At 40.3% G+C, this 27863-nt stretch overlaps 1 protein-coding gene across 1 annotated transcript; it reads right to left on the reverse strand.

The window, feature by feature from the left end:
• Positions 1 to 2930: 2930 nt before the first annotated feature.
• LOC107180767 (glycosyltransferase 6 domain-containing protein 1-like) lies at positions 2931 to 27769 on the reverse strand. The gene is made up of 8 exons (XM_042963497.1): positions 27750 to 27769; positions 25041 to 25137; positions 17695 to 17774; positions 16495 to 16530; positions 12766 to 12797; positions 12614 to 12626; positions 4224 to 4361; positions 2931 to 3791 (listed from the first exon to the last, which is right to left on the reverse strand). Exons 1-8 carry the CDS (start codon positions 27767 to 27769, stop codon positions 3125 to 3127), a joined length of 1083 nt encoding a protein of 360 aa, XP_042819431.1. The 3' UTR covers positions 2931 to 3124.
• Between the last annotated feature and the right edge of the window lie 94 nt (positions 27770 to 27863).

The following is a 27863-nucleotide window of genomic DNA, read 5'->3' on the forward strand; positions in this document are numbered from 1 at the left end:
GGTGCTTCTGGGAGGAATTCTCTGCCTGCTCTTTGCGGGTGCCGCTGGTGTAGATAGAGTAGGCCGGCCAGATATGGCGTGGAGATGGGGTTCGCCACTAAGTCTCTGATGAGCTGCCTCTTTCCTGGGCCTTCAGCCAGAAAAAAGCTGGCTTTTCCTACAGCTTTTTTCTGTCTATGCTTTTGGTGGTTCTGAGCTGTGTGCCTTTCCAGTGCCCACTCTGAGGTACATGGGAGAGGAAAGAAATCTCAGGGAATGGGGCATTGCTTCTCAAGTCCGAAGGTCCCTAGCCAATCTGCTATCTTCCCTCTACCTCTCAGATCCTCTTATGGTTGTCTGTAATTATTTCCAGGAGTTTTTAGTTGTATTTGGAGGTGAATAACAGGGAAAAGTGGGTCTATGTCTCTTGTCTAGGACCAAAAGTCTCAAAGAAAGAAGCCCATTTTATTTTATAGTTCTTTCCTCAATCCCCCTCTCCTCTCACATTTTACTACAAACAGCAAGATGAAAGCTTAGAAATCTCTTTATATCACCAAGCTCATGGGTACACATTCTGTTTTCCATGTAACTGGTGTAGGCAGTGTTGTCACAAAGATCCCCCTTCCTCCAGTTTCCAGAAATATGTTCCTCACTTCCTTTTGAGCTGCCCCTGGCAGTGTCCTCCAAGTCCAGATTTCTATCAACCATCTGTTCAAAGCAATTCAGGCTTTCTCTGTCATGCTCTAAAAAATCCTTCCGGCTTCCACCCACTGCCCAATTCCAAAACCACTCCAATTGTAGGTATTTTTTATGTCACCACCCCACTTTCAAAATCTGTATGAGTTAGCTATTTATCCATAACAAATTAAAACAACGTAACAAACTTAAAACAGCACATGTTCATTATCTCTCAATGTCTGTGGTCCAGGCATCTGGGCATGACTTAGCTGGAGCTTCTACTTGTGGCTCTCTCACAAGGCTGCAATCAAGGTGTTGGCCGGAGATAAGGTCTCATCTGAAGACTCAACTAGGGAAAGATCTTTCAAGCTCATGTACGTGGTTGTTGGCAGCATGTAGTTCCTTGAGGGTTGTCGGATTGACTGTTCTGGCTATTGCCTCACTTCCTTTCTGGCTATTGTCTGAGGACGGCCCTCAGTTCCTTGTTGTGAGGATTCTCCAACATTTCAACTTGCTTGGTCAAAGGCAGTAATAAATAGAGTCAGCTAGTAAGACAGAGGTGACAATCTTATGTAACCTAATCATGAAAGTGATAGTCCATTACCTTTGTCATATTCTATTGGTTAGAAGCAAGTCACTATATTCAGCTCATACTGAAGGTAAGGGTGGTAGGGGGTGGACAGGAACACCAGGATAGGTGGGTTATTGGGGACCATCGTAACATCTGCCTGCCATAGTTGTTATCAATATTACTTACAGGGGCACCTGGATGGCTCAGTCGGTTAAGTGTCCAACTGCAGCTCAGGTCACGACCTCATGGTTTGTGAGTTTGGAACCCCACATCGGCCTCTGTGCTATTAGATCATCTGTCTCTCTCTCTCTCTCTCTCTCTCTGCCCCTCCCTACTCATGCACGTGCACTTTCTCACTCTCAAAAATAAACATTTAAAAATTACTTTAAAAATATTCCTTTATAATTTTAGTGTTCTTTAAAATATTTTTTAATGTTTATTTATTTTGAGAGAGAGAAAGACAGCATGAGTGGGGAAGTGACAGAGAGAGGGAGACACAGAATCTGAAACGGGCTCCAGGCTCTGAGCTGTCAGCACAGAACCTGATGTGGGGCTCGAACTTAGGAACCGCAAGATCATGACCTGAGTGGAAGTTGGACACTTAACCACTGATCCACCCAGGTGCCCCAATTTTAGTGTTTTAATAGCCAATAATCTTTATCTTTTATGGAACACTTACTAAACCTTAGTTTTTAGCCAACAAAGAAGGATTAAAACAATAACTTATTGTGACTTTAGAACCTCCAGTTATTATAACTATGCTATAATGCTTCATTCATTTGTGGAAGCATGTTGATGTGACTACATAGTAAAGGTTCTTCTGAGGTAGTTGCTTCCTTTCTTGAACCACTACGGCAGTTTGGCCATGTCTTCCTTACGTTTTAGCACTTCTAAATTTCCAAAAGAGATATTTATAGTTTTATCTCCCCTGCTGGACCGTAGGCTGCTTGAGGTAAATTTTATAAAATGTATAGTCTCTCTCTATATATCTTAGCATTTTTTCTATCCCCGACTGCAGCTAAAAGAATATATTTACCATGGAGTTAAGTTGATAGCTGTTTACAAAAGAGTCCCTGGGGCTCCCGGGTGGCCCAGTTAGTTGAGTGTCTAACTCCTGATTTCGGCTCAGGTCATGATCCCAGGGTCGTGGGATCAAGCACCTCATCAGACTCTGCTGAGCATGGAGCCTGCTTGGGATTCTCTCTCTCTTTCCTTCTGCCCCTCTCCCCCACTTGCACGCTCTCTCTCTCTCAAATATAAATAAATAAATAAATAAATAAATAAATAAATAAATAAATAAATTCCTGTAGCATTAAAAACCATGCACCCAACATCACTGCAACCATAAAAGTAAGATATGTATTTGGTAGAATGTCTCTAGTTCACCTAAGTTCAATCAGATACTAGACAGATTAAATGCTAATTGAGAATACTTACAAGCACTGTATCTCCCAACACTGAAAAACAGAGTTTTTAATGAGCGAGTTGATGAATATTTTTTCCCTTTACATATATTCCTTTGACATTGTGTGTGTGCGTGCGTGCGTGTGTGTGTGTGTGTGTACACATGTATCTATCTATCCATCCATCCATCTTTATTTTCTGAACCAGGAGAGTCTGGTGTGTTTCTTCATTTTGTGCCTCCAAAAGTATGTCCACATTATTCATAATATGTAGCTAATAACACCACTGTGCATTAATATTAAATTAACATCCATTTATTCTTACTCCAATTTAGGTAGATTTAGATGGTTTAAAACTGCAAGGAGAAAAACAATTTATTTTGGAAGATTGCACATTTTTGTAAGTTTCCAAAAACACGGAGACGTTTAATGTTTCGTAGTTGAGGAATTATTGTGATTCACTTATTAATCCATAAACCTAATGATACAACCATCAAATGCTCTTTGAATGCCATGCTATCTTCACATGTTTAATTTGTGGGGGAGTTCTAAAATTTGGATCCCAATTGTATTCTGGTGATAACAACTTAGTGGGTTTATTGATAAACAAATATTTGTTTAAATAATGTTCATATATGCTCTTGAGTCCATTTCTGTTGTCACTGGTAACTCCTTTTTGATATTCTTTAATGAAGGCTAAAACCTCACGGGGTGTGCCACCAAAAACTGCACTCTGGTAATAGAAATCTCCCTCTCCAAAAGGGATGAAAGCTGCTGATTTAGGTCTTCTCTCATAGGGGAAATTTTCAGCATGTCTAAAATACCACCATGCATGGAGTTGAGCTACAGACTTGCCCAGGGTTTCCACCCCAAAGTCATTCTTGAAGATCTGGTTTACAGTCATACTGAAGAGAAAGTCGACTTCATGTTGGATATGTTCTATGATGTACATATCCAAGTTTTTCATGTATATGTAATTGAAGTCTTTCCACACATGTTGTTTGAGTACAGTACATAGTTTAAATGTTCGAAGGGGCCCTAACTCTATGGGAGGTAGTTTGGAGAAGTCATCCATCAAGATGTAAAAGATAACATTGTAGCCAATCATGAAGTGCTTATTAGCAGACTGGAGGAACTGTTCCAGGTACTGATCCACAAACCTGTGAAACACGGAAGACTAAACATTCACTTTGCTAAAACTCATCAGGAGAAGACATGTCACTTAAACATGCAGGAGAACATTGTTGCTAAAGAACTACCAGTAGGTAGGTGGGTAGAAATTGCATTTAGAGCTTAACTGTGTTGGTTAGCGAAAGAGGGTGTAGTGAGCTTGGGGAGCGGGGGCAGAGAAAAGCCATAAAATGTATTGAGAAGAAAGGAAAAGTGAGCTAAATGGATATTAATAGAAAGATTCCAAGTCGTGTTAAGAAATCAGCCATGGCTGGAGAAAATAACCACTATAAATAATTATGCAGACCAGCCAGAAATCATGATTAGGGTTAATTATGAGTGGCTGTTTGGATGTAGAGAGTTCACGGGTGCTTATCCATATGTTTCCAAAATAAAAAAGGATGAATGTTAGTAGCACCTACTTTCCAGTAGCAAATACAGCCAAGCCTATGGTAATGTTCAGCCTTTTGTAATACTTTTCCAGGACTTGTCTGTTGTAAGTTCCTTCCCAGATGATCGGCGCAAACCAGTCAGTTGTCGTTTTCACATCAGGACGTTTTCTGTTGAACAAACAAGAAAAACGATTAAGAGAGTACCACTTATTATGACAGCAAATGTTGTTCTCCAAGTGATAGTAGCCAATCATTATAAAGTACTTAACTATGTGCCAGGCATGGTGATTAAGTGCTTTACACTATTTATTTAATCCTTGCAATGTCCTATAATATAAATTCCATCATTATCTCTATTTTTCATATGAAGAAACTTGGGCGCAGATTGGTTGAGTAAATTACTTCGTGTCACACAGCTAATAAATGGCAGAATCAGGATTCATAATCAGCCAGTTGGCTTTCCAAATCTGTGCTTTGGTCATTATACCAAACTGCCTTTTGAGGGGCGCATGGCCGGCTCAGTCAGTAGAGCATGGAGTTGTAGGTTTGAGCCCCATGTTGGGTGTAGAGATCACAAAAAAACCTTGCCTTTTGAGCCCAGGGATTTTTTTCCTTGAGCTCTGACTATAGCTTAAACCGACAGCTCATTGTCTGAACATTTCTCTGATTATTGCCTAAAACAGAAAACACTACTGTCTGCTTATGTCTTCCTTTCTTTTTACCCCTTTCTCATCTTTCTCTTCCTTTTTCTTTTCCTAGAGTACCTTCTTTCTATCCTTCCTAATGCTGTAGGCCCATCAGTGCAACCTGGAAGAAAATAAGATTAGTCCAAAAAGGGAGATGATATTACATTTGCTTCTAATAATAACAAAATAACAGCAGAAGCAGAATTAGGAATAATAAACAACCCCCCAAAAAACAAAATAAAGAAACAAAAGTAATAATAAACAGTTTGGTTGGAGGGAGGACATTAAACTATTTAAGCAAATTAAGGCCAGGGTGCCTGGGTGGCTCAGTAGGTTAAGCTTTCGACTTCAGCTCAGGTCATGATCTCATGGTTTGTGGGTTCGAGACCCACATCAGGCTCTGTGCTGACAGCTCAGAGCCTGGAGCCTGCTTCACATTCTGTATCTCGCTCTCCCTTTGCCCCTCCCCTGCTCATGCTCTCTCTCTCTCTCTCAGAAATAAATAAACGTTAAAGTTTTTTTTTTTTTAATTTTTAATAAAAATAAAAATAAAGCAACTTAAGGCCTTCATTTTGGAAGGAATTGAACACAAAGTGTGAAGCCATTTTGCTTTTGGTAATGACAGGTTTTAATTACAAATCTAGACCCAGACAAGGGTAGAATTTGGCAACCCTTAATACTACATTAATAATAATAACAAAATTCTTGAAAAGTACCCCCTTTTACTATTTTAAGGATTTTTCAAACTTACACATTTATTTGTTTTTTTTTTTTCATATATTTACTTTTAAACCCTTCTTATACTTAGAATTTATGGCCATACACTTGTATTTGACTCAAAAGTCTCAGATTCCACTTTAATATTGGACAGATGTACCCTTATCACAGTGATGATGCTTATAAATTAGGCACATCACAGAGGCTAATCAGTATCTATTTGAGAATGTGAAAGGGTCTGAAGATTAAAGATTTGCTATTAGAATTAAAGAAAAAGTCTCTGAAAGCAGAAGGCAGTTAAAAACTTGTGTTTAGAAATTATTTGATAAAACAGAAGAGGAAGGAGTAGAAGAGCTTTAGAGTCATTAGGTTTCTCTTACAGGTACGAAACTCTTTACCTGGGAGGTTAATGCTGCCCAGGGGGCATTCTCTGCAAATGCTCAGCAATCAGGGGGATAAGATAATCTGCCCTCTGGGTGTCAGTCAGACCCCTTGCCCGGTCTCCCTTGTGACTGACTTAGTGTCTCTGTATAAAGTGGCCCCAGCTACTTGGAGTCCAATGGGGATTATGCACGGCCTCAGTAACACGGACATCCCATTGCTAAGACCAAGCTAGAGCCAGTGCTGAGCACCCAGCTTGCCAACAGCAGGGGCCAATTGGAGCCCACAGAGTGACACCATTTCCCATGGGAACCAGCCAGCCAAATGACAGCTGGTTGATTATATTAGACCCCATAAAGAAAGGGGCAACACTTTTCCCTCAGGGGAACATTTTATGTTCTGGGTAGGGATTTGCTGTTCATGCCTACAAATCTGCCAGCTTTGTTGACTTGCAGAATATCTTATTAGATGCCTTCGTATCACACATAACTTTGCCTCCATCTAAGCTACCCGTTTCATGGTGAGAGTAGTGTGGCAGTTGGCCACTTCCACAAAGTTCTCTGGTCTGTGTGCCTCCCTGTGTTGAGGCACCTGGCCTGCTAGAAAGTGGACTAGCCAGGGAAATCTCATTTTCAGTGTTAGTTCCGAGATAACTCCCTGAAAAGGCCGAGGTACTTTTCTGTAGTAGTTCGCCATTCCCGCTTTGACTCAATGAGCAGTGTGAGATACTGTACCTTCCAAAGCTAGAATCACAGTGCACAAAACAAGGTGGATGTGAGTATGTCCCTGCTCACGATTACATCCAATAATTCACTTATAGAATGTTTGCTTGCTGTTGTTGTGACTTTGGGTCCAGTGTGTTTAGAGTTCTCAGTTCCCAAGGGAGGAGTCTTTGCTCTAGGGAGAAAGTCATGGTTCTGTGAAACTGATGGCAGAGCACTTGTGGTTCCCCATGCTGCTGAGCTAACAGGCAGAAAATGGCATTACTGTACTGGTTGGCATGACTGATCTTCATCACCGAGAAGATAGGAAGATGAGGTTATTCAAGGATGGCAAGCAGGGCTTCATATGGAATGCAAAGGACTCTCTGGGAGTTCCCCCAGCTACCTCATTTCCAGTAATAATGGTCAGTGGGAAATTGGGGCAACTCAATAAGGTCAGACCACTGAGGGAACCAGACTCTCCAGGGATGGAGGTTTGAGTAACCCTATCAAATAGAAACTCTGACCATCAAAGGGATTAGCAGAGGATAAAGAAACCATGGGATGGTGATTATTAACTGCCTCCTTTTATTGCCAGCCTCCTGAACAGCTACAGAGGTAGGACTGTAGTCGTGATCTGCTATGTTAATTATTTTCTCCCCTTTGCCACCTTACATGAAGAATACTAGAGATGGAAGATGTTACGATCTAGGTTTCAAGTGGGAATATAGCTAGATTTCCATCACCTCGATGATACCCGCTAGCTGATGTGACTTTGTTTCTCGTGTTTGGGGAACATGAGCTTCTCCATCTAAGTCAAAAAGGTGGATTGTGTTAGTTATTCTCCATTTACAATTCCCCTGTCCATCCTTAGCCTTCTCTACCTGGCCTGCCTTAGGAGCAGACTGATCACCCAATGTTCCCTGCCCTGTGGCTTGCAGTGGGTTCTGCTAATGGGAGGTACCCACGTAAGATCAGAGGGCAGGAAAACAAGTTGTCTCTTTTCCTCTTTTCTCTCCCAGCTTTGTTGAGATCTTGCCAGTGGCTGTGTCCATATGCAGCTACAGCTTCTGTTGGGCAGCTCTTTCATGGTTCCAGAAATCTCTGGTCTCCAGGAGCACCATCCCTTCCTTTGTCCCTTTAGGCCAAGGGTGATAAGAGCTTCTTACTGTTGAAGCCTCTGGATGCTTCCATGTCCTTTGTTGGGTCTCTTAACCTTGTTCCAATCTCTGCCAACCATTCCTTCACTAAAGTTACTTCATCTTAGTTGAGTTGTTTCTCTCATACCCTGATAGATTCAGTATCTGAGGAGCTTAGAAAATACCTCACCGTGCCCAAGCAGAGGGTGTTCAACAGGATACAAAATGACCTGCTCATAAGTATATTGCTTAGGAAGGTACACAGATAGCATGCTCAAGTGTCATAGTACTGTAGACTATCATAGGTGTGACTTACAAAGAAGTATACTAACGAAGGAGGGAAATCATATATATGGGCTAAGATATCCACATTCGTAATAAAAAGAGAATAGGTGCTACACTGAATTAGAAGTGATTTCAATGCCAGAAGGTGTTCCTAAGATTTGCTGAGATGGGATTCATGACAGTAATATGGGAGGTTATAATTTGTTCGAAAAATAGATCTGGAGAGAGAGGGTGGGGACTCTTCCTGTAAATCAAGGCTATATTGACCTATATACAGTTTTAAGGAACTGCGCATGAGTCTAAAAAGTGTAAGAAGCTAAAGTGATATAGCAGAGATAAATATACCATAAGCAGACAGAACCATGAGAGTACTAGAGCATTTCCAGGGTGTATGTTTCCCACATCTACCCCTGCACCACGTCATGTGGCTTTCCACTTTCCTCTTCGTAGCTGCTGGCCTGCCATATTTGCAGCCTCATCCGTGCTCTTTTCTTTTTCCCTCCATATTCATATCCAATTGTATAGATAACATGTGTACAATATGCACACATACATAAGTACACACACAGATGCAGGCTTTAAAAATCTTGTTTATTTTGGAGCACCTGGGTGGCTCAGTAGGTTGAGCGTCCAATTCGCGATTTTGGCTCGGGTCATAATCTCACGGTTGGTGAGATCGAGCCCAGAGTCAGGCTCTGGGCTAACAGCATGGAGCCTGCTTGGGGTTCTCTCTTTCCCTCTCTCTGCTCCTCCCTCGCTCATGCACGCATTCTCTCTTTCCCTCTCTCAAAAATAAGTAAATGAATTTTTTTTAATCTTGTTTATTATGATGAGATAACGCATACTTTCCTGCAGCTTGTCTTTCTACTCATCACGACCTTGTGGAAATCCTTCCAGGTTATCTGGACTAGTTCTTATTCACTCTTTGTAATGGCTGCATAATATTCCAAGGTGTGGACAGTTTGTTTAGCCATTTTCTTATGACTAGGTATACATTTTATTCCTGGAATTTCTGTCATTATAAAAACTGATGCAACAAACCTTAATCTTATGTCCTTAGGTATTGTTGCTATTATCTTTAAAAAATTTTTTTAATGTTTATTTATTCTTGAGAGAGAGAGAGAGAGAGAGAGAGACAGAGCATGGGAAGGGGAGGTACAGAGAGGGAGACACAGAATCAGAAGCGGGCTGCAGGTTCTGAGCTGTCAGCACAGAGCCCAATGTGGGGCTTGAACCCACGAACCGTGGGATCATGACCTGAGCTGAAGTCGGATGCTCGACCGACTGAGCCACCCACGCTCCCCTTGTTGCTGTTATTTTTAATGGCTAGTCCCAGGAATAGGATTGCTGTGTATGTATGTTCATTTAAAAAAATTTTTTTTAAAGAGAGAGTGCAAGCACATGCGTGCACACGTGTGAGCAGGGGAGGGGCAGAAAGAAAGGGAGAGAGAGAGAATCCCAAGCAGGCTCCACAGTGACAGTGCAGAGCCTGATGTGGGGCTCTAACTCACAAACTGCAAGATCATGACCTGAGCCGAAATCAAGAGTCAGACACTTAACTGACTGAGCCACCCAGGAACCTCCATGTGTTCATCTTTCATAGTTTTTACCCAATTATTTTTTAAAAGGCTGAAATACTTCACCTTCCCACCAGCATTTTCCCTATACTATTAGATTATGGCTTTAAAAAGATTCCAGTACCTCATTACTACATTATTTACATTTCTCTAATTTCTAGTGAACTTGAGTATCTTTTCTTATACACGTTGTCTACCTCTAATGTGAGTTTCATGTTTTTATATTGAATTGTTGATTTGTTTTTAAACCAAATAAAAGTTTAAAATTTGTATATAGTGAAATACATCTTTTTAAATAGGTGGTAGGTTTTCAGCATGGATTAAGAGGATTTCCTTCTTACCTAGACTTTACATGTTGTCTTATTGATTTTCTTTTTTTTTGTAATCTTTTTTTAACGTTTATGTATTTTTGAGACCGAGACAGACAGAGCATGAACGGGGGAGGGGCAGAGAGAGAGGGAGACACAGAATCTGAAACAGGCTCCAGGCTCTGAGCAGTCAGCACAGAGCCCAACGCGGGGCTCGAACTCACGGACCACGAGATCATGACCTGAGCTGAAGTCGGACGCTTAACCGACTGAGCCACTCAGGCGCCCCTGTCTTATTGATTTTCTGGCAAGATTTTTTTTATTGCTTTATTTTTTACACTTAAATCTGTAGTCTATCAGGAATTTATCTTTATGCCATAGGATTAATGCCCCATTTTGCCCCCACTTAGATCACCAATAGTGTCAGTATAATTTATGAACTAATCTGTCCTTTTCTCACTGATTTTTAAGATGCCATTTTTGTTATATATCAACTTTGATACATACCGTGACCTAATTCTGGATTTACTACTCCTTTGATCTATTCCATGTTGATTTGATCACAATGATGTCAAAATATGTTTGACTATTTGAGGCAAAACCCTCTCTTTTAAAAATTTTATTTTTGAGAGAGAGAGAGAGAGCATGAGAGACAGAGCATGAGCAGGGTGGGGCAGAGGGGGAAAGAGAATCTTAAGCAAACTCCACCCCCAGTGTGGAGCCCAGTGTGGGGCTCGATCTCATGATCATGAGATCGTGACCTTGGCTGAAATCAAGAGTCGGACATTTAGCCAACTGAGCCACTCAGGTGCCCCTAGGCAAAATCCTTTTAACTTTCTTATTTTTTGACACTTTCTTGGCTATTCTGAGACATTTATTCCCACATATTTACTTTAAGCTTATAGTTTTTTGTACTTAATAAGAACCAAAAATGAGCTTCTTCCCTCATATCTCCATAATGCAGAGGTCATTTCATTTTAAACTAAAAGCCAATATGATGCTTAATAATAAAGTGCAATGCCTTCTACCACTACTTTTACATTGTTATGGAGGTGCTATCACTTCAGTTAGACAGAAGATCTCATGTATTTATCTATTCTACAAATATCGAACCCCTACTATATCTAGGCTTTTTTTTTTTTTCTAGGCACACTCTTGTGGGAAAGGCAGATAGTAAATGAATAAGCAAGCAAATATACAGTATGTCAGATGTTGGGGAGAGCAACTGAGAACAATAAATCTGGGTAAGGGAGAAAGGGAGTAGCTAGAGAAGACCTCACTGATAAAACAGCGTTTGAAGGGAGTGGGAGAATGAGCCATTTGGCTGCTTGGAGGGTAAGCAGTCCGTGCAGAGAGCACAGAAGGTGCAAAGTCCCGAGGTGAGAGCTTGCTTGGTGTTTCTGAGGAACAACAAGGAGCCAGTATGATTGGAGGAGTGGGTGAGGGACACAATGGTTGAAGATGAGGTCAGAGAAAGAATCGGGCAGCTATTTTATCTACGTATTTTTTTCTCCTATCGTAAACACATTCTTTGGAAAGGCCTCTTACAAGAGTGTTACCTCTTTAAAAAAAAAATTTTTTTTTTAATGTTTGTTTTTATTTTTGAGACAGAGAGAGACAGAGCATGAACGGGGGAGGGTCAGAGAGAGAGGGAGACACAGAATCCGAAGCAGGCTCCAGGCCTGTGAAATCACGACCTGAGCAGAAATCAACAGTTGGATGCTTACCCAACTAAGCCACCCAAGTGTTCCTAAAATGTCTATATCTCTTAATCTAATGATGCTACAATAGGAATTTATCATATGGATAAGTTCACACAAGAGTGTACAAAAATATATGTACAAAGATATTCATCAAAACATTATTTACGATAGCCTTCAAACTGCAAATGATTCAAAACCAATAGGGAACTGACTAAATAAATTATGGTATGTAGCCATAAAATAGAATACTAGATAGCCATTATAAAGAATAAGATTCTCTGGGGCACCTGGGTAGCTTAGTTGGTTAGGTTAAGCATTCAATTCCTGATTTTGGCTCAGGTCATGATTCCAGGGTTGTGGGATTGAGCCCTGTGTCAAGCTCTGTGTTGGATTCTACACTGGTTGTGGAGCTTGCTTAAGATTCTCTCTTTCCCTGGAGCGCCTGGGTGGCTCAGTCAGCTGAGCGTCTGCTTCAGCTCAGGTCACGATCTCGCGGTTCGTGAGTTTGAGCCCCACGTCGGGCTCTGTGCTGACAGCTCAGAGCCTGGAGCCGGCTTCGGATTCTGTGTCTCCCTCTCTGCCCCTCCCCTGCTCACGCTCTGTCTCTCCCTCTCTCTCAAAAATAAATAAACATAAAAAATTTTAAAAAAAAATAAAGATTCTCTCTTTCCCTCTCCCTCTGCCCCTCCCCCACCTCAAAAAAGAAAAAAGAAAAAAAAAAAAAAAAAGAATGAGATTTTCCCCCAAGTATTAATGCCAAAATCAAGAGGAGTCATTAATGGCATTTTTGGGCTGTTACTAAAAAGATTTTTTTTCTTTCTCCTAATAAAACCAGGAACATTAAACTAGATAACAGTTTTCTCATTATGACCCTCAACTGCCTGATTCTAGATAAATAGACACTAGGTTTATATATAAAAGACTTTAAACTAAAAACTGCCAAGGCCTGGAAAGCTCCCCGGATAGGTACAATTTGATGATGGAAAAAAATCCTCCCCCATTTAAATTGAGTTGTTGTTGTTGTTATCATTAGTGTGTGTTTGTGTAGAATATTCTTTCTTACTTGGGATTAAACAGTCTGAGAGCCGAAGTTCTTTTTCATTTTCCCTGGGTACAAAGAGAAAGTCAAGTTAAGAGTAATCCATTTACTCAGCAAATAATCATTGTGTCCCTGTAACATGGCAGGCACTGTTTGATGCTGGTTGTAGGACTGTGAACATTTAGATCAGTTCCTGCCCTCTAAAAGCCAATAGACTAGCCGAAAAGACAACATTAAATAGATGATTATAGTGCAGAGTGGTAACTGCTAATAGGAAAACACAGATCTCCATGGGAGCATATAGATGGGGCATCCAACCTAAATGTGGGGTTAAGGGAAGCTACTTGGAGATGAAATATGTAAACTGGGTCTGGAAGGATAAGGGTTATTTCAGGAAAGAGATGTGGGGTGAAGAGGTCATAGCCAAAGGTGGGAAGGCAGGGAACAGTATGGTTCTTGAGTGGGGGATATATTTTAAAAATTAACGAAGCAGGAAAAATAATGTGTATTCAGACAAAAATACAGATTTATGTAATTCATTTATCAAGTATTAGTAGCTTACTATGTGATAGACACTTTATTACATTGTCAAAATAAAGGGGTTGGAGTAGGGGGTCTAGATGTTTGTCTTTGATTTTCGTTTAAAAATAGGACCCACCTAAGTTTTTGTTTGCTTTTAAGTTAACTATTAACAAGGTTATAAGGGGGCTTCTCTTTCATAAGATGGGGATATTTTGTAAAATAAGAATAACTTTAAGTGATTTGTACTTCCAGAAAGATGGACTAGGTACTCAGTTTCCCTATCCTACCACTAAGTATAGCTAAAAACCCAGGACTTTATATGTGAAGTAAACAAAAGAGTGAAAGGCAAAGAGAAGAAAGCAGATCAGGTAGGTGCACTGGGACTCAAGGACCGACATGGCAGTGGGTTCCCTGGGTTTTCTGCCACATGTATCTCAGATTAGGTGCGACTCAGAAATGCCAATGGGTACGGACAAAAAAAGAGCCCTGAGAAAAAGCTGCTCTTAATAGCCAAAGGGCCAGGAATAGGGCAACCTAGCAAGGCAAAGAATCTGTAGACACTACTCACTGTTCTCCAACCCAATACCACAGGAAAATCCGTGGCTCTATTTCCATCCCTCCAGCAAAGGCCAAGTAGGGAGCCTAGACGTGTACTCTCACCAGGCCATAATGGGGATTCCGTCCCTTCCTCACTGGTGTGGAGTTAGAGGGGATTAGTGGGTATTAAAACAGTCACCACTACCCAATCCCCCTGTGGTTGTGTCAATGGAGAGCACATGGGGATCCCAAACTCCCATCCCTGCTCATTAGTAACAAGGAGCCCTTCCCCATTGGGTTTCAAGGGAGGCAGAGTCAAGAACCTAAAATTTCATCCCTCAACTGACAGTAATGCAGGGGTGCCACCCTATTTCCCAGCTAGCACCGTGTTAGAGGATGCCTATGAAAACACAAGATTTAAATAAGATCCAGTCTCATAATACCCCCAAATTGTCCAAGAAAAGATCTCAACTTGAATGAGAAAGGATAATCTACAGATGCCATGATAACACAGATACTAGAATTGTCGAACAAGGATATCTGACAAAGGCAGGGTTCAATGAGCAATTACAAACACTTGAAATGTATGAAAAAATAGGAAGTCACAGTAAAGAAATAGTCTTATTAAAGATATGGAAGATATAAAGAAGAACCAAATGGAAATTTTAGAACTTAAAAATATAACACTGAAATAAAAACTCAATAAATAGTCTTCACAGCAGAATGGAGAGGATGGAGAAAGAATCAGTGAACTTGCAGACTGAATAACAGAAATCGCTCAATCTGAATAACAGAAAAAATTGAAAAAAAAAAAAAAAAGAACAAGCCTCGGGGACACGTGGAACAAAAACAAAAGATCTAACATTCATGTAACTGGAACCCCAGAAGGAAAGCAAGAGAATGGGGCTGAAAAACAATTAAAAATATGGCTGAACATGCCCCCAAATTTGGCAAAAGACGTAAACATACAGATTCAAGAAGCTGAATGAACCCCAAACAGGATAAACCTAAAATAAAAGAATCCATGCTGGAGTGCCCGAATGGCTCAGTCAGTGAAGTATCTGACTCTTGACCTCAGGTCAGGTCTTGATCTCAGGGTCATGAGTTTAAGCCCCATGTTGGACTCCATGCTGGGTGTGAAGCGTACTTCAAAAAGAATCCATGCTAAGGCACATGATCGCCAATTTTCTGAAAGCTGAAGGTGAAAAGAATCTTGAAAAGAAGCAGAAAGAAATGATTCACCTAGAGGGGAAAAATAATTTGAATGAAATGGATGTTTTTAATTAAAAACTATGGACCCAAAATGAAGTGGAAAAATATTTTTCAGGTGCTGGAAGAAAAGAATTGTCACCCAAAATGTCCCCCAGTAGGTGAAGGGTTAAGCAAACTTTGGTACGTCCCTTTACGGAATACTACACAGCAATAAAAAAGGAGTGATTTATTGAGATACACTACAAGGTGGTTGGATCTCAAGAGCATTATCCTGAGTGAAAAAAGCTCATCTCAATAGATCATACACTGTATGATTCCATTTATAAAACATTCTCAAAATGACAAAATTGTAAAGATAAAAATAGATTAATGGTACTAGTGATTAGAAGGGTTGAGGAGAGGAGGTTGGGGTGCGTATAAATGGTAGCTCAGAGGAGATCTTTGTGGTGATGGAATCATTTTGTATCTTGATTACCTTGGTGATCTACAAATCTACACATGTGATAAAATGTTATACAATTATATCCGTACATTGTCCCAGCATCAATTTCCTATTTTGATATTGCATGACAGTTACGTAAGATGTAACTCTGGGGGAAATTGAGTGAAAGGTACATGTGACCTCTTTGTACTATCTTTGCAACTTCCTATGAATCTGTAATTATTTCAAAATCAAATATTAAAAAATGACTTTGAAAGTGCATCCCATCTTGACATTTCGGAGGTGTTTTTAACCAAAGATATTTTAATATAGGATTGCTCAAGACTCATACTCTTTCAAAATCCAAATTTTCCATGCCTAACTGCACTAAACATGTATAGTGACAAAAGGAGAACTTTTAAGAACAGGTTTTTTCTTTTTTTTTTTTTTTGAGGTTTGGTTTTAATAATTTTTTGGGTCCTACACAATGGTCGATGGTAGAAAACGTGGTGGACCACAGATGGCTGTCAATCTAAAGAAAAATACCCTGGACAGAGGTCCTTCAAATATAGCAAATGTCTAAAATTTATCTGGTGTAAGCAGGTAAGTGTGTTGAAGGAGCAAAATTTGGAGATGTGCACATATACATGTCCATACAAACTCACATACATGTATATATGCACATGCACCGATTATTTCTTTTTTTTTTTTTTTTTTTTATTTATTTTTGGGACAGAGACAGACAGAGCATGAACGGGGGAAGGGCAGAGAGAGAGGGAGACACAGAATCGGAAACAGGCTCCAGGCTCCGAGCCATCAGCCCAGAGCCCGATGCGGGGCTCGAACTCACGGACCGCGAGATCGTGACCTGGCTGAAGTCAGACGCTTAGCCGACTGCGCCACCCAGGCGCCCCTATTATTTCTGAACTGATACCCGAGAAATTTGTCAGTGGTTGTCTCTGGAGAATTCAGTTTCATGTGCCTTCCGATTGCCATTACCATTAGAACGCACTCGACTCCAGCCAGTTTGCCCTCAATACAGTTTGTAGAATATTTATAGAACAGATTCTTACCAGCAGAGATCTATCTTCTCTAGGTGGTTCTTTATTCTTCACATAAATAAAAAGAGACATTTTAGTGTTAAACTTGAACAAACGCCTATTGCAATTGGAATAACAAAAAATCTAGAATTCAGTTCCATTCATTTACTCATTTGTTAGCCAAGTGATTACTAAACACCTACTACATGCCAGGCATAATGCTACAGTTCTGGAATGCATAGCATCTGGTTCTGATGGGACATTCCAGTTCTGGAATCCGGGCCTGCAATGAGCTTCTGGTCTATTATCTCCTTTTTGACTAAGATAGACCTTTCTATTAAGGCATAACACCCTAGGAGGACAAATAACATGTAGAACATGATACCAAAACAATACGGTCAATTTTTAAAGACATTAGCTCCCACAATATAGTTGATTTTCAAATAGCATTCGGTAACATTGCATTGCTTATTTAAAAAGACCATAAAGATGAGGGAGGCATGGAGGAGGTAAGAATTTGAATTTTTCTATAAGAGAACTTTAGCAGGTTAACAGATTTGTTCTCCAGTACAGTTATATTTTGATAGCAGTTTTCTTTGAGTCGTGTTCCTATTGTCATAGCTTAAGATGTATCTAGAATAGTCCCCCAACACTCTCTATTCTCTTATCTTGCTTTATTTCTTTCTTCGTAGCCTTATTATATAAAATACAAAGCTCCTGGGGTGCCTCGGTGGCTCAGTCAGTTGAGAGTCTGACTTCGGTTCAGGTCATGATCTCGTGGTTCATGGGTTCCGCCCCATGTTGGGCTCTGGGCTGACAGCTCGGAGCCTGGAGCCTGCTTCAGATTCTGTCTCCCTCTCTCTCTCTGTCTCTCCCCCACTCATGCTCTGTCTCTGTATCTCAAAAATAAACATTAAAACCAATACAAAGCTCCTAACATTGTATTATAGATTTCTTTGCTTATCGTCCATCTTCTCGACCTGGAATGTAAAGCTGCATAAGTTCCCAGCACCTAGGACAGGACCTGGCACCAAAAAGGTACTCAATAAATATTTGTTGAATGTTGAAAAATGAAAGTATTAATATATTTATAATTTAATCAGTTCCTCAAAGAGGAGATACTCTCTGATTAATTTAGGGAGTGTTTATTAACCTTTTTTGGACAAAACTCAGCATTTTAGGTCAACTCTGCCAATCATTAAAGATGATGATTCAACAATCTTGTATATTTACCGGGAGCGATGCTTAATCAACATCAGCAATAAAGCAAATGAAGTTAATAACAGCATTTTCCACTTAGAATTCATTCTCTCCTAGAAAAAAAAAAAGAGAAGAAAAGGAGTTTTTTGGAAAGTAAGAAGCAACTTCCTTGCCATCTTCTAATAACTAATTAATTATAAAATTAATTTATGGAAATTTGGCTGAGTCTAGAATGCTTGGCCTAAGGAAGAAGGCAGATTTAGGGAAACCTAAGTTTTGTGTGAAGTGCTTGCAAAGATCTCTTTTAGTATGCCAACTGATACTTTTTAGATTAGGTACAGTGTGATGTGCCTTTTGTATTTCTTTATCACCCTGAATAAGGAAATTCAATAAAACTCTCATTCTATTTCATTTGTGCTTCTGTGAAAAGAAAATGAGGTCCTTATGAAGATGTTTTTATGTATTGGAATACATTCTACCTCCAAAGTTGATTTTTATATAGTTTTTCCTCACAAAGATATTGAGACTAATAATTTACTCAAAGACTATAGGTCAAGTATACTAAAAATATATACGAGCTCTCTGAAAGGTATATTCTTGTAAACAGTGATTAAAAATCTAAATTAGGGGCGCCTGGGTGGCTCAGTCGGTTGGGCGGCCGACTTCGACTCAGGTCACGATCTCGCGGTCCGTGAGTTCGAGCCCCGCGTCGGGCTCTGGGCTGATGGCTCAGAGCCTGGAGCCTGCTTCCAATTCTGTGTCTCCCTCTCTCTCTGCCCCCCCCCCCCCGCCCCGTTCATGCTCTGTCTCTCTCTGTCTCAAAAATGAATAAAACGTTAAAAAAAAAATTAAAAAAAATCTAAATTAAAGGCATTAAGCACTAACATGGAATATTTGGCTCTAGCCAATGTACTGAGCTTATGTTAAAGGTGTTAAATAGGATTTCTGTTTACCCATGGGGCACCTGGCTGGTTCAGTTGGTGGAGCATGTGACTCTTGACCTTGGGGTCGTGACTTTGAGCCCCATATTGAAGTGTCATCTATTTTGCACAATATACTTTCAAGGCCAAGGTTTGGGGATGACCCCTACGTATGATTTTACCAGATCACCCAACCTTTCATAGTTTCTTCCTAAGAGCCTTACCATTAGTTTTCGTGATGTTAGAAGTCCTAGGATGTTTCCCAATCATCATATTTTTGGGTCTTCATAAAAAAAAATCAGATATTGTAAAATACTCTCCTGGTGTTTGAATCTTTTGCTGATGGTGATGTCACCAGACTCTTTTGATGATGAAAGCGTCCAAAAGTCACAATGATACTGTCATAATGATTCATGTGGTTGCAAGTTTGCATTGCTACCAGATGGTAGAACTTTGTCTCATTTGAAAAAGGATTGTAAAAGATGGCTTGCTTTTAGTTTCTTTTGTTGTACTTCCTTACCCACCTTTTTTCCTTTTTTCCTTTCTTTCTTTCTTTCTTTCTTTCTTTCTTTCTTTCTTTCTTTCTTTCTTTCTTTCTTTCTTAAATTTAGTTTCTTTATTTTGGGAGAGAGAGGGAGAGGCAGAGAGAGGGGGGAGAGAGAGAGAATCCCAAGCAGCTCCGTACTAACATGGAGCCCAATGTGGGACTCAATCTCACCAACTGTGAGATCAAAACCTGAGCCAAAATCAAGAGGCATTTAACCAACTGAGCCACCTAGACACCCCTTAAAGATTTTATTTTTAAATAATCTCTACACCCAGTGTGGGGCTCCAACTTACAACCCCGAGATCAAGAGTTGCATGCTTGGGGTGCCTGGGTGGCTCAGTTGGTTAAGCGTCCAACTTTGGGTCAGGTCATGATCTTGCAGCTGTCAGGCTCTGTGCCGACAACTTGGAGCCTGGAGCCTGCTTCGGATTCTGTGTCTCCCTCTCTTTCTTCCCCTCCCCCACTTGCACATGTGCTCTCTTTCTCTCTCAAAAACTGAATAAACATTTAAAAAAAATTATTAAAAAAAAAGTTGCATGCTCTACCGACTGAGGCAGCCAGGCACCCTTTCCTTACCTTTCTTGATGACTGATTTTTACTTGCAGAAATATATTTTGAATTGTGTGCTGTGTGTATATATGTGTAAATGAATGACCAAAAAAAAAGTACACCATCTTTTTCTTCATCTTCTTTTAGCCATTGTCCAATTAGGTAAAGTTAATCCCTTCTTACCCTTTTTTAGAATGTTTTAAGAGTACTTAGTTTTCTGATTATAGAAATAGCACATTTTCATGTTATAAAATTGGTTAAGTGCTTAAAAGCATAAAGAAGAAAATGATAATCAAATATAATCACCCTCTCCTGAGATTATCACTCTTGTTTTAAGATGGCATACCTTTAGTATATACTTCTTTTTTTTTTTTTAACTTTAGCGTCTATTTTTGAGAGAAAGAGACAGAACATGAGTGGGAGAGGCGCAGAGAGAGAGGGAGACACAGAATCTGAAGCAGGCTCCAGGCTCTGAGCTGTCAGCACAGAGCCTGATGCGGGGCTCGAACTCACGAACCGTGAGATCAGACCTGAACTGAAGTCAGATGCTTAACCGACTGAGCCACCCAGGCACCCCTAGTATACACTTCTTTTAAAATAGATTTTCTAATTGAACAAGACACACACACACACACACACACACACACACACAGCAAAAAAATTCAAACAGAGGAGAAGTTATATAATGCGTATCTTCTCCCTCAGCACTGACTCCATTATCTCATCCCCAAGGACAGCCACTCTTCAGTTTTATATTCCATAACTATTATGCACCTATAAGGGCATATGTATTTTTTAATGTGTATAGGTTTCCTTTTCACACAAATGGCAGCATCCTAAAATAATTCTTCAGCACTTTGAATATCTCACTTATCAGTATATTTTGAAGGTCATTCCATTACATTTCATACATCTTATTCTTTTGCTAGTGAAATGTGGTTTATTATAGGACTTTATCATTTATGTAACCAGTTCTCTATTGCTGGACATTTTGGTTGTTTATTGTCTTTGCCATTATAAGAAATGCCACAGTGGAAATAGTTGAACATGATCTGTGAACACTTATTGAACTATATTGCAGGATAAATTTCTAGAAACAGACTTGCTGGGTCAAAGGTTATACCCATTTAACAAATGAGTAAATGTTGCCCAATTGTTTTCCACAGGGGTCGTTCCAATTTAACTCATGCCACCAGTGGGTAAAAGGACCCATTTTCATACACCCTTATCAATATAAAGTGTGTTGTTAAAGTTTTTGGTATTTGAAAATTTGAGGGTGTGAATTGTATCTTAGCGCAGCCTTAATTTGTGTTTGTTTTATTATGGCTGATGTTGAGAATCTTCTTGCACGTTTAAGAGCCATTGTAATTCCTTCTCTGTAAACTGACCATAGCTTTTGTTCATTTTCTGTTAGGTCTCTATCTTTTTGCATTTTTTAATAAGCTTTCTATTTTGGCATAATTTTAGATCTGAAGATACAGTAATTAATACCATATGGTTTAAGATAGACATACAGATCATTGGGACAAACTCAGGAGTCTAGAAATAGATCTACACATATATGGATGATTGATTTTTGACAAATAAGAAAAGGTAATTCAGTAGTGAATGGATAGTCTTTAAAAAAAATGGGTCTAGGACAATTGGATATCCATATGCCAAAAAAAAAAAAAAAAAAAACCCAAACAAACAAAAGAAAAAACAAAACAAAACAAACTTTGATTAGTACTTTGCACCAGGTATAAAAATTAACCCCAAATGGATGACTGACCTAAATGTAAAATCTAAAAGAATAAAATGTATAGTAGAAAACAGGAGCAGAAACAGTTAAGACAATGAAAAGGAAACTTCAGATTGCAAGAAATACATTAAAAAATGGCAAAGTATTTGAGCAGACATTTTGCAAAACAAAACGCATTCGGAAGGCAAATAAGTATATGAAAAAATCCTATTAGTCTTCAGGCAAATGGAAATTAAAACCACAATAATATACCACCACATACCTATTAGAATGGCTAAAATTAAGAAAACTGGCCATACCAAGCATGATGACAATTGGAGAATTGGAGCTCTCATCCATGGTTGGTGGGAATGTAAAATGGCACAACCACTTTGGAAAAGAGTTTGGCAGTTTCTTAACAGTTCAAGCACACACTTACCGGACAATCCAGCAATTCCACTCCTAGATATTTACCCAAGAGAAATAGAAGCACATGTCCAGAAAAAGAGCTGTTCATGACTGCTCTTGGTAGCTTTCTTGGTAGTGGCCAAAAGGTAGAGACAACAAGTGTTCGTCAACAAGGGAATGGATAAGCAAATGTGGCATGTCCTTACAATGGAATAGTACTCAGCACTGATATGTGCAACAACTTAAATGGACCTTTGTATAATGATACTGTGAAAGAAGCCAGGCCAAAAAGGGGCACATACTGTATAAATCTGTTTATATAAAATTCGTAAATATGCAAATCATTGAAACGATACAGGGCACATTTTTGTTTGGGCTGCCCAGAAACCTGAACACCCGTCATTTACAGGGAATCTTAAATTCAAGAAGCAACAGCATCCTTCTGCCAAGTGTGAAAGCTGAAATAGGCAGAAATTTCCTCTTCCTGCCCTTTACAACTAAACCATGGGCACATGACCTAAACTACCTGGCATGCTAATCAGATTCTCTTACCTGGGATTTTGAACCTTAGGGGGGTTCAATTTGAAATTATTTGTAATAGAATCAAGGACTAATGTTCTGGAAGATGTTTTCAAGGGTATGGAGATCAGCAGGGAGATAATGAGTGATGGGATCAGGATTGGTATCCAAACAGATTACCCCTGTGGCAGGATCTTGTCTGTGTATTCCCTCCCTTTGCCCCTTTATATTAGCAGCTATTGGCTAAGGACTGGGCGCTGTTTCTGTGGTAAACGTTGTTGCTGGTCAACACTATCTGGTTCTCCCTTCCTTTGCAGAGAAGACTCTATCTTCTAGCCCAGGGCATGGGATAAGTCCAGGCTGAGGCACTGAAAAGCCCCTGCATGACTCTCTAGTGTCTTCCCTTGACATTGTGACTAGGAATGTCACAGATAGTGAACCCTCCATCGTTCTGGGTCCCCAAGTGACAATATGGAGGAGACTTCCTGGTTCCCACCCTCACTGGAAATGTAGGGTGAGTGAGAAACTTGTTTTTGTGTTAAGACTACTAAGATTTGAGGGTTCAATTTTCTTACCCAACATGCCATTTCATAAATTCTTTCTCTGTTTAGATGAATTAGAATCAGGTTTTAGTACCAAAGAGAGGGTTGGTTTGTAGGCAACTACACTCAGGGAAATAGGGGGAATCTAGAATTTGTTTTCAGGCCTTGTTTGGGTCTAAAGTCAATTAAAAAAATAAAAACACCACGTTAGTATTCAGAGATAGGTTTCTGGCAGCCTGTGTAATATAGCAGTAAACAGGACATTGTCCCTGGGCTCTCATTGAATGAGGTGCTCATCAAAGGCAAAGGCTTTGGGGCAATGATAGTTTTTGCCATAAATATATATGATAATGATGCTTTATAACACTTATGCACCAGACACTGAACTATGCACATACATTAACTTATTTAATGAAATAAATTAAATGTTAACTTGCTCAACAAGCAGGTGAAATGGCTGTATTTAATGGCACTAGTGAGCTTAAAGAAAAAGTGTAAAGCCAAAGTTAAAGTCTACTTTGTGACTGCACCTGCCACCAGATAGCTGTGCCCTTCGTGGTTGCAGTAGGTTCCAGCCCCCACTGATGACCCTGGCTTCTGGCCTTTGGTCCCACCACCTTCCTGTGCCCTTCTGGCTCTTGGGATGGCCACAGCTTCTCAGTTTCCTTACTATCCCATCTAGCTCCTTAGCAATTCTATCACTTGTGTAACCAGTTCTCAAAATCCCCCATTTGAAATACCCAGATTTTCCTGATTGGACCCTGACTGATAATAATAGTTCCCAAGACTAGAAGTGCTCTGATATCAATTAATTTTTGCTGTATAACAACCCACCCAAACCTTAATAGCTTAAAGCAATGATGCTTTATTTTTGCTCATGAGTCTAGGGTCCTTTGCTACTGTTCTGGGCCAGGCTTAGCTGATCTCATCTCAGAGTACTCATGTAGCTACAGTACTCTGGTCAGTTGGTTGAGAGCTTGCTGTTCTATATTCACATGTCTGGCTGTTGGAGAACATCTACTGGGGCTATATAAAATGGGCATGGATACAGAGAGAGGATAATAATATTCACTTTTGCTTTAAGCTATATTACAAAGCTGTAGTCATGAAGACAGTATGGTTTTGACACAAAAAACAGACACACAGATCAATGGAACAGAATAGAAAGCCCAGAAATGGACCCACAACTATATATACGATCAATTAATCTTTGACAAAGGAGGAATGAATATACAATGGGAAAAAGACAGTCTCTTCAACAAATGGTGCTGGGAAAATTGGACAGCAACATGCAAAAGAATGAAACTGGACCACTTCCTTACACCATACACAAAAATAAATTCAAAATGGATGAAAAACCTAAATGTGAGATAGGAAACCATCAAATACTGACATTGAAATGGACTCTCAGATTTCAATGAGAATTGTGGGGTTTGCATTACTGGGGAACCTCTAGACCCGGTGAGCAGAAACTTGACTTCAGTTGCCATGGTAACAGGTTATGGTGTCTCATGTTCCCACACTTAAGCCAGTTTACAGATCTGGAGTCCCTCAACTGAAGAGGAGTCTATGTCACCCCAAGGGAGGACCTGTGGTCGTATAGTAGGATGACTGTGTCCTTGGAGGAAAATGCAGAATGGACATTAGGTCTGAGTTGACAATAATTTCTAGAGGCGAGAAGTAGCATGGTGATCTACTTAACAGAGTGAGTAGAAATCCATTTCCACTCACTTTAGTGGTAAATCCACTAAAATGGTAAATCAAAAGTTATATAACCCCGGGGCATCTGGGTGGCTCAGGCTCAGACCTGAAGCGTCCGACTCCGGTTCAGGTCATGATCTCGCGGTGTGTGTTTGAGCCCCACGTCGGGCTCTGCGCTGACAGCTCAGAGCCTGGAGCCTGCTTCAGATTCTGTGTCTCCCTTTCTCAAAAATAAACGCCCCTGTTCATGCTCTGTCTCTCTCTCTCTCTCAAAAATAAACAAACATTTAAGAAAGAAGTTATATAACACCTCCCTGTGGAGATTGTAAAGATTAGTGTTATCATTAAAAACTCAAACACTGCAGGCTGTTGATTCCTATCACATCCTTGTTTAATATCTAATAATATTAGATTAAGACGAATGGAATTGGATTGAGCTGAAGTTCTGAAGCTATTGAAACAGGTACACTTACCTGAGATTGTTTGCTACCTTTGCTTGTTTGGCCGGTATAAGAGACAGATTCATTGGTTGAATGCCTGGGAACCACTGTAAAGTTACTCAAGTGGTGACTTCAATCACAGTAACTTCTCCTGGTGTCGTATGTTTGCTAGAGCAAATGAACACAGTCCCTGTTGTGTGGTCTACAGGTGACAGATGCTTTTCCTTATATCAGTTAGTGTGGATTATCAAAAGCAGTTTGCTTTTACCTGGCAGAGACATCAGTAAACCTCCAAGTTATGTGAACTCTCCTGTGTTGTCATAATATTATCCACAGTATCCTCGACCATGTGGACATCTCACAGGATACCATTATTAACATCATGCTGAGCATTTTGAGCAGAAAGGAGCAAGACTGTCAGATGTCATGCTAATACAAATGTGTGCCAGGAGGTGGAAGAGAAACCCCATAAAAATTCAGGGGCCTGACACACATCAGTGACGTTTCTGAGGAGCATGTAGGGTTGTTGGTTCTAGGCAAATTACTGCACCTTGAACTACATATCACCAAATCAGAGGCCTAAATATGCTCAGCGGGACTTTTTGGATATTAAAAGCAAGGTGTATTGTACCTGAGTGCCACTCAGACCTGTGTGTTGAGAAACCAATACCCTGCCAATTTTGAGTGAGACCCAGGGTGAGAGAAGGCCCTATGTCAGGCATTGTCTGCCAAGAAAGGTTCTGTGACCCTGAACAGGTTCATGTAGCAAATATAGATACTGGATAGGGCATTTTCCACAGCCAGGTAGAGAATACTAGGCACATGGGATTCTAAATTTACCTGAACTATGACCTCTCCTACCCGTTGTGAACTTAATGCTTTCTGATCCAACAAAAAGCTTGGGTGTATGCAGCTGTAACCCATTACAGTGGAAGTCATTTCTGTGAGATTGGACTCAGGCAGATTGAAAACTCAGTGACAAGAAAGTCTGAAGTTCTTTATGGGCTTCTGAAATAGGTACAGAGTGTAAGGATGTGAGTGTCCCATGAAAATACTCACCAAAGAGCAATCTTGGTAGATGAGACTCTCAATAATCAAGTAGAGAAAAATCTGTTCCGTGATGTCAGCCAGCCTCTTTCTGCAGCCATCACAGTGCTTTCTTGATGGCCCATGTACAAAGTGGCCTTGGTGGCAGAGACAGAGGCTATCCAGTGGCTCAGTAAGATAGACTTCCTCTCATCAGTGACGATCTGGCTTTCTCTGCTGCTAAACGTGCAACCACCCGGCGGCAGAGGCCTCCCTGAGTACATCATATGACACCTTTCTTCTGAGGGACTGTCTGGCCCCTGGCAGCATATTGGTAACCTTGGAGCTTTTCCACAAGGGAAGGAGAAGAAATTTGTCCCCAAACATATTCTGGGTACAGATATACCTTCCTTTCCCATAGTGCTTCTTCCAGCACTACCACATGTGGACTTACAGAATGTTTTCTTCATTGCCTCTGCCAAAGAGAGAGAGTTTATTGGCAACTAAGTGCAACAGTGGGCTTCTGTCCATGGAATTCACTGGTCTTACCTTATAACTCATGACCCAGAAGCAGCTAACTTTGTGAAGCAGCCTACTGAAGCCTCAGTCACAGTATCAGCTCTAAGACAACACCTGGTGAGGTTGGGATGCCATTCTAAAGGAATGTTCTAAAGGAATTAAATAGTAGTCACTAGGTCATATCGTCTTCCTCAAAGCCACAATGCATGGGTCCTGGAACCAAGAAGTAGAGATGTGAGGCTTTGTTTTACAATTACATCAGATAATCTGCTGGAACCATTTAAAAAAAATTTTTTTTTTTAACGTTTATTTATTTTTGAGACAGAGAGAGACAGAGCATGAACGGGGGAGGGTCACAGAGAGAGGGAGACACAGAATCTGAAACAGGCTCCAGGCTCTGAGCTGTCAGCACAGAGCCCGACGCGGGGCTCGAACCCACGGACCGTGAGATCATGACCTGAGCTGAAGTTGGACGCTTAACCGACTGAGCCACCCAGGCGCCCCTGCTGGAACCATTTTTACTTTCTTCTCTGCAACCTTGGGCTCGATGAGTTTGAAGGTTCTCGTGTACAAGGAAACAAAATGATGGTCCTGTTGAATGGGCATCTGAGACTCCCCCCCGGCCATTTTGCATTCTCATTGCACTGGATCAGCAGCCAGAGAAGGGGTGTCTGTACTGGATCAGGGAACTGATTATCAAGATGAAAGTCGGTTGCTACGCCACAATGGTGGCATGAGGGCTGTATCTAGAGTTCAAGGTGTTCCCTGGGAGCCTCTTAAACTACTTTATCCAACAGTCCTTGTTAAGGGAAAGCTGTGGCAATCTGATAAAGACCCACTAAAGACTCAGATTCTAAAGATTATAAGACTCAGATTATAAAGGAGAAGCTTTATATCATCTTCCTAGTAAGGAACCCTATTCATCTGAGCTTCCAGCAGAAAGTAAAGAATGTGGAATGGGTGGTGAAAGAAAGGAGTGATCAATATGAACTTGGCCTTGGAACCAGCTACAGAAATGAGGACCACAGAAGGCATGTATATTTTTCTTACATTTATATTATAAGCATAAGTATACATTATCATATATATGTACCTTTTTATGTGTTAACCAATTATTTTCCCCTTTTCCTTCTCTTACAATTTTTTTTTCTAAATGAGTAGTATTAGTTATTCTTTACAATTTGGATCAGAGCTCACCAAACAATGAAGAGCCACATAGAGTCCTGAGGGAGAGGACCTCATATCATCCTGGATTCTTGGACATAATGAGGGAAACTATGTCAGGCATTACTTCAGATTTCACCCTTCTGG

Source organism: Panthera tigris, chromosome D4, assembly GCF_018350195.1.
Source record: "Panthera tigris isolate Pti1 chromosome D4, P.tigris_Pti1_mat1.1, whole genome shotgun sequence".
Taxonomy (NCBI): Eukaryota; Metazoa; Chordata; class Mammalia; order Carnivora; family Felidae; genus Panthera; species Panthera tigris.

What these genes read in the sequence shown, in the direction of transcription:
- LOC107180767 (XM_042963497.1), bottom strand. Translation starts at nt 27,769, where the DNA reads ATGTGGCTCTTCATTGTTTG. An exon ending in ATGTGGCTCTTCATTGTTTG is followed by an intron (nt 25,138 to 27,749) that starts GTGAGCTCTGAT and finishes CTGTGATTGAAG; the next exon opens with TCACCACTTGAGTAACTTTA. An exon ending in GCTGTATTTGCTACTGGAAA is followed by an intron (nt 3,792 to 4,223) that starts GTAGGTGCTACT and finishes CGTGTTTCACAG; the next exon opens with GTTTGTGGATCAGTACCTGG.